At 34.6% G+C, this 10299-nt stretch overlaps 1 protein-coding gene and 1 pseudogene across 1 annotated transcript; both read left to right on the top strand.

Moving 5' to 3' along the window:
• Positions 1 to 240: 240 nt before the first annotated feature.
• Positions 241 to 1278, top strand: LOC100917848 (olfactory receptor 52I1-like). Its single transcript, XM_003764737.1, has one exon. The coding sequence runs from the start codon at positions 241 to 243 to the stop codon at positions 1276 to 1278; it is 1038 nt and encodes a 345-aa protein (XP_003764785.1).
• A 2941-nt stretch (positions 1279 to 4219) lies between these two features.
• On the top strand, positions 4220 to 4840 carry LOC105749911 (annotated as a pseudogene).
• The last annotated feature ends 5459 nt before the right edge of the window (positions 4841 to 10299 follow it).

Genomic DNA, 10299 nt, shown 5'->3' on the forward strand with positions numbered 1-10299 from the left:
TAGACTCAAAGTCAGGAAGACATGAGTTCAAATCCTCCCTCTGAAATCTATTATGTGGGTATTTTTTTTTTTTTCTTCATGGGCTATTTTCAGGAGAGTTTGCCATGTTGGTCAATGAGTGCCTGGACAGATACATTGATCTTTTTCACATAACTCTACTTTTCTTTCCAACTTGATATTATTTCTCTAGGCACTATTGACTTTTGTGACTTTATCTATAGGAAAGAAGTCTACTCAATGATGTTACAATTAGACTCCAACCACACTTCATTACCTCCTTCCACCTTCTTCCTTATGGGTATCCCAGGTCTTGAGAAGACTCACTTCTGGCTTGCAGCCCTCCTCAGCACCATGTATACTATGGTCCTTGTGGGGAACAGCCTCATCATGACTGTGATCTGGATGGACCCTGCATTGCATGAGCCTATGTATTATTTCCTATGTGTCTTGGCTGGTGTGGACATCATCATGGCAACATCTGTAGCCCCAAAGATGCTGAGTATCTTCTGGTCAGGCAATGGTACCATTGGCTTCACTGCCTGCTTCACCCAGATGTATATTGTTCATACAGCCACAGCCCTGGAGTCAGGGCTTCTGCTAGCTATGGCTTTTGACCGTTATGTAGCCATTTGCAAACCCTTGCACTATAATACCATCCTTACACCACAGAAAATTCTGGGCATTAATGTAGCAATTGTGGTAAGAGCTACCATTGCTTTGACCCCGTTGAGTTGGATGGTGAGCCATCTACCATATTGTAATTCACATGCAGTCCCTCATTCCTATTGTGAGCACATGGCTGTGGCCAATTTGGCATGTGCTGACCACACAATTAGCAATCTTTATGCATTGATAGGATCCTCTGTTGTAGTAGGTATTGATGTTACATTCATTACTGCCTCCTACAGTCTAATTCTTCAAGCAGTATTTAATCTTTCCTCTAAGAATGCCAGGCAGAAGGCTCTTAGTACATGTGGGTCCCATGTAGGGGTCATGGCATTATTCTATCTACCTGGGTTGATATCTGTCTATGTGGATTGGTGGGGTCAGGATATGGTTCCTGTACATACTCAGGTTCTGCTAGCTGACTTGTATCTTGTTATTCCACCCACTCTGAATCCCCTCATCTATGGTTTGAGGTCTAAGAAGATATGGCAGGGAGTTTGGAACACAATGGTCACCACGCTCCCATGTCATCATTCTGTGAACTCCCAAAAGGAAAGAAGACCTAAACAAGTATTTGTGATGGGAGATACAAGATCTACATGTGAGATCTGACTTTTGGGTAAGGTGAAATATTGAAATTATTTAATTCCTTATAGAAACATTAATTATCACTAGGTTTGGACTGGTTTGACAGAGGTAGGATATGTAGTCCTTGTGGTTTTGATTCATATAGATTATTGTACTTTGTTCTTCATTCTTGAAGATGACCAATGGCTTCAGGAGAGTGATGTCTTGACCAGAGAGTAAGTTGGATTTAAGTGAGGTGAAACTGTGCAAAGTCATCAGCCTCATTCTTTTATCCAAGATTATCTGAGTCTAGTGGCAAGGAATAGATGACTGGAGATGACCCCAGATGCAGTGGGAGACCTTGGACTTTTTAAGCTAAGGTCTTTCCTGCTAGGGTTCAAAATATAGAACAGAAATCTCTGTTCTCAAGGAGGTAACATTCTTATGTAATGAGAAACTGGGATTCGTCATTGAGCCTAATCTTTATAAGTATGATTTATCTGTTTTGGTGACATCACCCCATGTGAACCTCAGAGCAAGCATAGATACTGTTTCTGGTCTCCTCATGGAAAAGAGGAGCCTTTTGTTTTTGTGCTGAGACAATACTGAGTATGCTCACAGCCAAATCATTAGGAACTCTTTCTTTTGTAGCTGCATTTGGATGAGGAATTTTATAAGCCTCTGAATTAGGAGTGAGGCCTTGGGCTTTTATCATTACTATAAAAGCCTCAGGATAACCTCTGTGCCCATAATCCTGTTGTTTTTGTCTGTTTCATCCATTTAAAAATCCTTAGATGAAGTATTGAACTAAGTGGTTTGGGTTTGGGTTTGGAGAGACTTTAAAGTTGAGAAAGTAATCTGGTAGGTATGTGTAAACTAGAATCCATGTCAGATTTGACATAAAGCTCAGCTGGGTAAGGAATGAAGTCCCAAGTGACCTGATTCACACAGCATTGAAGTAGATTAAAGGTTGCTGAGAAGGAATCGCAGAGACTCTACCATCTGTTCTACCACATTTGAAAATACTGTGAATATTACATGGAAAGTGTTATGAAGTTCAATTCATTCTCCCCAAGAACTAAAGTTGCATGAGGGAAAATATTTGTACACTTCTGTTCTTCCTATATATTTTCAGTAAATATTCCTTTGTAAAAACCAATTGATGTTAATTTATTATATGAAACTGGGATGCTAATCAATACCACCTGATATTTGGGAAAATACTGGAATTAGGACTTGACCACTGTCATTAGAGAAGAATTACTCAACTCTCTCACCTAGCCCTACTGACATCAACAGAAAGGAGATGTAGCCTTGCCAAGGACCTGACTAGCCAGGGAAAGTGGAAATTGGGATAAGGATCCCAAGAACTTATAAAGGATATAATTGCTACACATATAGGATAGTTTTTTCCAGGAAAAGATGAGATCATAGGAATGTAAAATGGAGACACAAACCAATGGAAGTCTTTTCTTGGAGGAAAAGGTAAAAAACCAGGGTCAGAATTAGGGCTACTGAGATTTAGTGAGCTATCATAAATTAAAGACTCATAATAGGAAAAAAGATTTATACAGTGCATATCAATAGTCATGAGCAATGTCCTGGAAATTCAATATGGTTAGATGGCTATAGCTGGCTCGGTTTAGAAAGCTCACCATTTAGCATGACCCCAGGGTTGTAGTTTGAGTTGGGAGAATACAGTGGCCGGAGTAGAAACCTTGTGTTCTTTGGAAAGCAAATGAAATAGTTGGGAGCCTCCTTTTTATATTGAAATCCTGTTAATCTTCTACAATGTCATTTGATGGGGCAGATACAATGGAAGGGATTTTTTTTTTTAAAGTATCACTTTTTAAGTGGAGGGGTAGAGGACAAATACCTTTAAAACAATTGACATGTGCTCTGTCTCAGATTTTATCTCATATTGATAAAAACAAATTTTGTTTTTAAGTAGACTATTCAATGGTATTAATTTTAGTGCTATGCTAAAAACCTTGGCCCAATATTGTGGAAGAGTAAAAAGATAGGTCCTGACATGACTCAGAGATGAAACTCTATTATTTTTGAGAATTGGCACATTGTTTTCAGTTTTTTCTAGCCAGGAAAAGGTCCTTCTTTCCACAGCATTAAATTAATAAAGTTTAGATCCTGCTACATGAAGTTTCATCCACTTTGCTGTTCTAATATGAATATTTGACTGATCACTTTCACCCTGTGATGGATTGTACTGACTAGCCATTGAAGTTAACTTCATATTAATTGTAATGTGCCAGGACTGATAGCAATCTTTCTGAATTCTTTTTCATCAAAAACAGAATTTTCATTCTTTCTATCTTATCCAAGAGCTCTCCCTAACATTCACAAGTGATAAATTGGTGCCCTTGAGTGAAATAAAATAAGAAAGAGGCCTTCATTATGCTGTTAATTATCTATGGAAGATTTAGAAGAAAAGATGCTAGAAGCAAGACTTCAACTAAAGGAGAAGTTATTGAGTAACTGGAAGCTTAGTGTGTAGAGGGAATAACCATATATCAATGAAATCATAGGATACTCAAAGGCATTTAAGTTTAAAGAAGTATCACCTTTTAAAAATCTTAAATATCAGATTATAAAAACATATCATTATAAAAAGACCAGTTGCATTTCAATTCCAACCTAGTGAACGGGAAATTCATAAAGTGGGTTACTGGGAAAACTCTTGTTGAAAAAGTGCAGTCATAGAGATTCCATTTATGGATATGTTAACACTGACTATAAACTACCTTTCCTTTTTCTCTCCTCAGCTCTGTTCCAAAGAGAGAAAGAAAACTTAGGGAGAAAAATATACTCTTTTCTTAGGACTTGTGAGATGGATCAGGATATGCTCTTTCCTTGCCTTGCAGAAGGAAGGTACCAGTGAGTGCTGGGAAAGCTGAAAAAGGTGGACCTCCAAGGGAAAGGAGCTGAAACTGTTCTTGATGTCAGACTTTAAACATCCTCTCTGAAGATGATGAACATGCTCAATACAATGCAGACAAGTGAGTTTGACTCAATAGGTGAGTCAGTTGAAAATAGACAGACTACATTTCAGATGGAGACCCTTATTTGTGAATTGTTCTCAGTTTTTAGGTTTATGTTCTCTTCCACATAGTATATTTAAAGATGTTAGGAGAAATCTCCAAAAGGACACGAAAGAACTGAAGAACTATAGTATCTAGAAGATATATTTGTTTTCTATACCAGAGGAGAGATTTCAAAATATCAGGTATCAAATTTCTAAGACTTCTATTAGCAGCATAGTATCATCATTCAACACCATTCCATCAAAATGAAAATACCTCTCTGACATACATTGATGCTGTGGAATCCTGCGAAAGTTTATAGTATGTCTTGAAAATAATCAGAAAATCTTAATAGATTGTTATGGAGTACTTGTCTTGCAACCAGCTTGTCTCCAGTTAAATTTATCTGATACAGTATCCACCACAGCAGACAATTGAAAGCCTTCAAGATTAAGAGGATATGGGGCTATAAAACCACAAAACATCATAATTATCTCTATGATTTACAAGACAAATTTGCTGTACATCTGTTAACAAGAGACTCAGTATCAAGATCTGCATTTAGATAAAGAACACTTTACTACATTTAAATGAGATACTTTCTGGAATTTTATAGTCACTAGAACTGTTACTAGTATAATCACTCCAAATGAAAGCATGCCTATACAGATGTATTCCCCAATTTTTTTTTTTTAACAGTTTACACTTGGTGTTCGTATGGGGGTATTAGATACATAAAATATTCTTCTTGTTATTTGACTCCTTGTCTATTTTTATGATACTATGTTGTATGATTGAATTCAACATCATTTAGATATTTGTCATGACCCCTTTGTAGTCTAATTAGTAAGAATAGAAACTATCTTGGTCCTTGACATCACCATATGATGGCTGAGGATGAGAAGACTGGAAATTCCTCTGGATAGCTTGGTTCTTGGTTTTTATTGATCCTGGTTTACTTATATTTAATAGTTTGCATTCTAGTTGTTACATAATTTGTTTTGTTTTCCTCCCTATGTTCTGCCCCATGTGTTTTCTTTAAAGATCTAAACTCTAATTGCCTATTTGTTGATTTTACCTAACCTCAATAGAATTACATGCATTAAGACTCAAATTAAGAAAAACTAACCTAATTTAACCCCATTCCTAAACAAATTTATTAAAAATGTATTGTTTTAAATTGTGCTTCCAAGAATAATCAAAACCTTACGTGAACTTTAGACAAGGAAGACAACAATATTCAAGATTGCTTAGTTTTAATTGGCTGTAGGCAGTAATACTTGACTATAGCAGGGGTCCTCAAACTTTTAAAATAGAGGGCCAGTTCACTGTCCCTCAGACAGTTGTAGGGCCGGACTACAGTAAAAAAAAAAAAAAACTTTGTTTTGTGGGCCTTTAAATAAAGAAACTTCATAGCCCTGGGTGAGGGGGATAAACGTCCTCAGCTGCCGCATCTGGCCCGTGGCCATAGTTTGAGGACCCATGCCAGGCAGTGATACTTTACTGTATAGGATACTAATGTGTCTCCAATGTATTAGTTTCAATATACTTTAACAATGAGAAAGTTCAAGGGAAAATTTTGCCTTTCAAATGGTCCAACAACTAAAATAAATCTTACTATTGGAATAATTGTAGTACTTTAAAGAAGTGCTTCAAAATTATTATCAGTTTTCAAGAATTATAAACCACAAAATCTGTTCCATGATACAAAACTCATTACCTTAATATCTATTTTAGTTAATGAGAAAGTTAGTTCATAATAGTACTCAGGAATATATAAAAATTACATATCCCATTCAAATAAAAGTCTTAGGAATTTAAGTTGCCATCTCAAATCACAAATACCAATATACCTCGCCAAAAGCAAGTACATTTTTGAACAGTGAAAATTCAGGAGTAATGAAATAACACAAAGATTTCATGAGAAATCACATTATGCAATTTGAATAAAAGTACAAGCTAAACAAACTTTCTAACATCAAACAGTTTTGAATCCTGATTTTGCTTTCACATATTAGAGATTATGCTGCAAACTCTTCTTTTCAGGTAAATAAAGGAAGGTAAAAAATAGAGGAAGGTTAACCAAACTCAACTAAATACTCATTGTTATATCTAAGTTTCCATTTAAATGCTATTTTCATACTTATTAGTATGTAGAATCCTCAACTAAATTATTTGAAAAAGTAAGCAAACATCATTATTTTTTGTATAATAGGATTAAAAAAAAACTGCTCCAAATACTACAAATAAATGTAGTTAGTTAATGTAATTGGAGAAAATATTTCTCTGTCTGATTTTGTGTGAAGGAGTTCATTATGAATGACCAAGAAACGAAATAACAAAATTTAATTTGATCAAAGACCTGTCTACTCTCTGCCATCTTAGTTCCACCCTGCCCACTCATTTGAGAAAAAAAAAAAGGCCTGTTCCTGGTTTGATGGAAACTGTGCTGTGCTGGAACAACCTATGTTGAATTGTCCTCCATTCTCACTCAGGTATGAAAAATATTTGCTTCCAACCTTCTAAGTTGCCTTTCATATCTGATGGCTAAGAAGTCTGGAAACTGCCATTGCTGCCACTGATGTAGAGGCTCCCATGACTGTTCCTGGTTTGCTAAGGCCAGGACTGTATTGTCAAGGCCTGCACTGGACTGTGCTCCACCATTGCCCTGGTTTCACAGACTTTTTCTGCTGACCTTTCAAGTTGTTCTGGGATGAAAAATTGGTTCACTCCATTCTTTTGTGGGTTCTATTCCTTTAGACTTTGTTTAGAGTCATTATTTAAAGGTATTTGGAAGGATTTGGAAGAGAGCTCAGGCAAATCTGTCTTTACTCTGCCATTTTGACTCTATCTTGTTTTGGTACTTTCTAATGTTAACTTACACTAAAAGTGCTGCTTAACAAACACTCTATTTGCAAACAACAAAAGGGTAGGTAAGTGATGCAATCTTGTTTGTTCCAAAACAATAGCACCTAAGAAAGTATTATTATTTCTATATCTGTATTTCAACTTAATTGTATTTAATAGAAACATTAAAATTTGACATAAAAAGAAGTTGTGAAGTGGCAAATTAAAATATACTCCACTAGAGCAGGGATTTTGAACCTCAAGTTATAAAGGATCTATGGAACAGAATTAAGATGATTCATGTTATTTAAAACCTTTACTCTTGAGAAGTTTGTAGAATTGATCAGATTGTCAAAGGAGTCCATGACATAAAAAGGTAAGTACTTTTACTTATTTAGAGAGAGCTAGTTTATCAAGGCTAAAATGAAACTACTATTAAGTGTTTTTGATGCCTAGATTATCTGAAATCCTAGATAACTACATTTTGCATATAAATCTGAAAGAATTTCTGCTTCCTATGTATTGAGCATCCATATCTTAAATAGTAATTTTATACTTGAGACAGTACATGATATATTTGAGAGTACATGAGATAGTGTCTTGCACTGCTTACTTCCCAAAGTTGCCGCCTAGAAAATGTAAACATTAAAACAAAGTAGAACTAATGAGCTGTGATTATTATGATATTTGAGATGATTTTCCCAATTGCTCTGAAAAGAAGTTTAAGTGTTGCTCATTTTTGCCACATTTTCTTTCTCCCTTCTTCTAATCTCCATTCTCTCCATTCTGGTTCAGTAACAATCATTTCTCCTTCCCTCCCTTACCACAACCCTTATCACTTTTTCACTTGATAGGGAGGTTTTTGTTTTATATGTAAGCTCCTCTATCTGTCTGTCTGTCAATAATCAACTCCTAACTTTTGTAGGTCTAGTTTCAGAATCACCATATCTGTTTCAGCTTTCTGTATCTTTCAGTTGAATTCAGCTTCACTCAATTTAATGACCATTCACTAAACACATGCCATGTGACAATACTGTAGGGTTTTTCCTCAATCAGCCTTCATTCTATTAAGAGATGGGAAACTACATGAGAACCATCAATCAATAAATATTTATTAAGTAGCTGCTATATGCCAGACACTGTACTTAGTGCAGGAGATAAAAAAAGATATTTCCTGCTCTTAAGGATCTTGCAATTGAATGCAAATGATACTTACGGATATAAATCATGGAACCTCATTATCTCAGAGCTAAAATGAAAAATCCAGAAGCCAAAAAGAAAACTCGCAATCTGAATAAGGAAGAAGAACCATATTATCAATGATGATTCATGTTGGAATTGACAAATGTAAAATGCAAATATATAAATACACAATTGTATACATATGTATATGTATGTAGATACACACATGTGTATGTTGACAGAGCATTGTCCCTGGAAAGACCTGAGATCAAATTTGGCCTCAGACATTTCCTAAGTGACCTGAGGCATGACACTTAATTTTGTTTGCCTCAGTTCTTCATTTGTAAAGTAACCTGGAAAAAAAAATAGTAAACTATTCCAGTATTTTTCCCAGGAAAACTTTAAATGTAGTCTTGAGTCAACTGAAAGATCTCAGCAATAAGAAGAAAAAAGCAAGCAAAATGCAAAATACATAAAAAATTAATGAGGAAAGCATTGGAATCAATGAAGACTGGAAAGGTTTCCAATAAAGAAGGGACTTTAATTGGAAATTAAAAAAATTCTAGGGAAATCAGTAAGTAGAATATAGTATGGAAAGCATTCCAGATAAATGAATGCAGTTAAATATAAGCCAATTATCATAGCTATTCCAATTCCTGAGATTTTGGATACCATTACACTTTAAAAAAGAATAAAATCTTAGAACAGCCCTTAATTTATTTGCTAGAGACTGTCAACTGTCATTAATTGAGAAAGATTATATGAAACATGTAGAAAAAAGTACTAAGAGAATTTTCTTCCCAAGAGAGACTTTAAGGAGTTTAACTATTATCTTTCAGAAAAACAGAAAAAGATATTTTCTGAGAGAACTGATTTTAATTATTATGCTATAAAAAATTATAGCATAATAACTATTATTCTGAGAGAGTTCTTGAATAACATTGACTATCATTCTGAGAGAAGCAGATAACTGTTTCCAGAAATAAAAAATCATGATGATAGTTAAAGATGACTCTGCTATAATATTTTTTCTGAATAATACATTGTTGGAAATATTTATGAATATTTTTCTATTGTTTGTTATGTTTTTTAAAAATAGCCAGTAGCTCTGATGTTAATTTATGCATGAGATTATGAAGTTGGAGATAAAGTGAAAAGAAAGAAAGCCTATCAGTAAAGAAGTTTCTCTGGTTTCTTTTGTAAATCGAGGGGTGGGACTGAGACTTATTAATGAATATGAGGTTATTCATTTCAATTACTTTATTCCCCCCCCTTGAATATACTTTAATTTTTAGCTTTGAAAACAATATATAGTGTTTACTACATAGTATTTTTTGTATTTCATTTTCTCCCAATTACATTGAAAAACAATTTCAACATTCATTTTTAAAATTTTGGATTCCAAATTTTTTCTCTCCCTTCCCATCTTTTTAATTCATAAGGTAAACAATTTTATATGGACTATACATGTGTAGTCATGCAAAATATATTTCCATATTAGTCATTTTTCCAAGCATACGCTAGTAGTGTTATTGTCTAATAGGTAATTAGCCTTAAGTGCTCGGTTGTCTGATTCCAGTGCATCTATTCAGAGTGTCAGCCTTTTACATTCCAATATTGCTGTTATTGTCTATAGTCTCCAGATTCTGCTCACTTCACTTAGCACCAGTTTGTGTAAACATCTCTAGGTTTTTCTGAAAGCATCTTTTTCATCATTTCTTGTAGCCTAGTAGTAGTCCAAAACAATTATATATCATGTTATTTAGCCATACCTCAATTGATGGTCATGCTCTCAATTTCCAATTCTTTGCCACCAGAAAAGAGCTGATGTAAACATTTTTGTACATTTTCCATTCCTTTTTGCTTCTTTTTTATCTTTTGGAATATAGATTTAAGCTGAAGGTATACATTCTTTTATAGCCTTTTGAGCATAGCTCCAAAATTTCAATTACTTTATAAATAAATATAAGAAAATACTCTTTGACTACTTAGTACTCAG

Source organism: Sarcophilus harrisii, chromosome 3 (assembly GCF_902635505.1).
Source record: "Sarcophilus harrisii chromosome 3, mSarHar1.11, whole genome shotgun sequence".
Taxonomy (NCBI): domain Eukaryota; kingdom Metazoa; phylum Chordata; class Mammalia; order Dasyuromorphia; family Dasyuridae; genus Sarcophilus; species Sarcophilus harrisii.

Coding starts and splice junctions, on each gene's coding strand:
- LOC100917848 (XM_003764737.1), top strand. CDS start 241: ATGTTACAATTAGACTCCAACCACACTTCATTACCTCCTTCCACCTTC.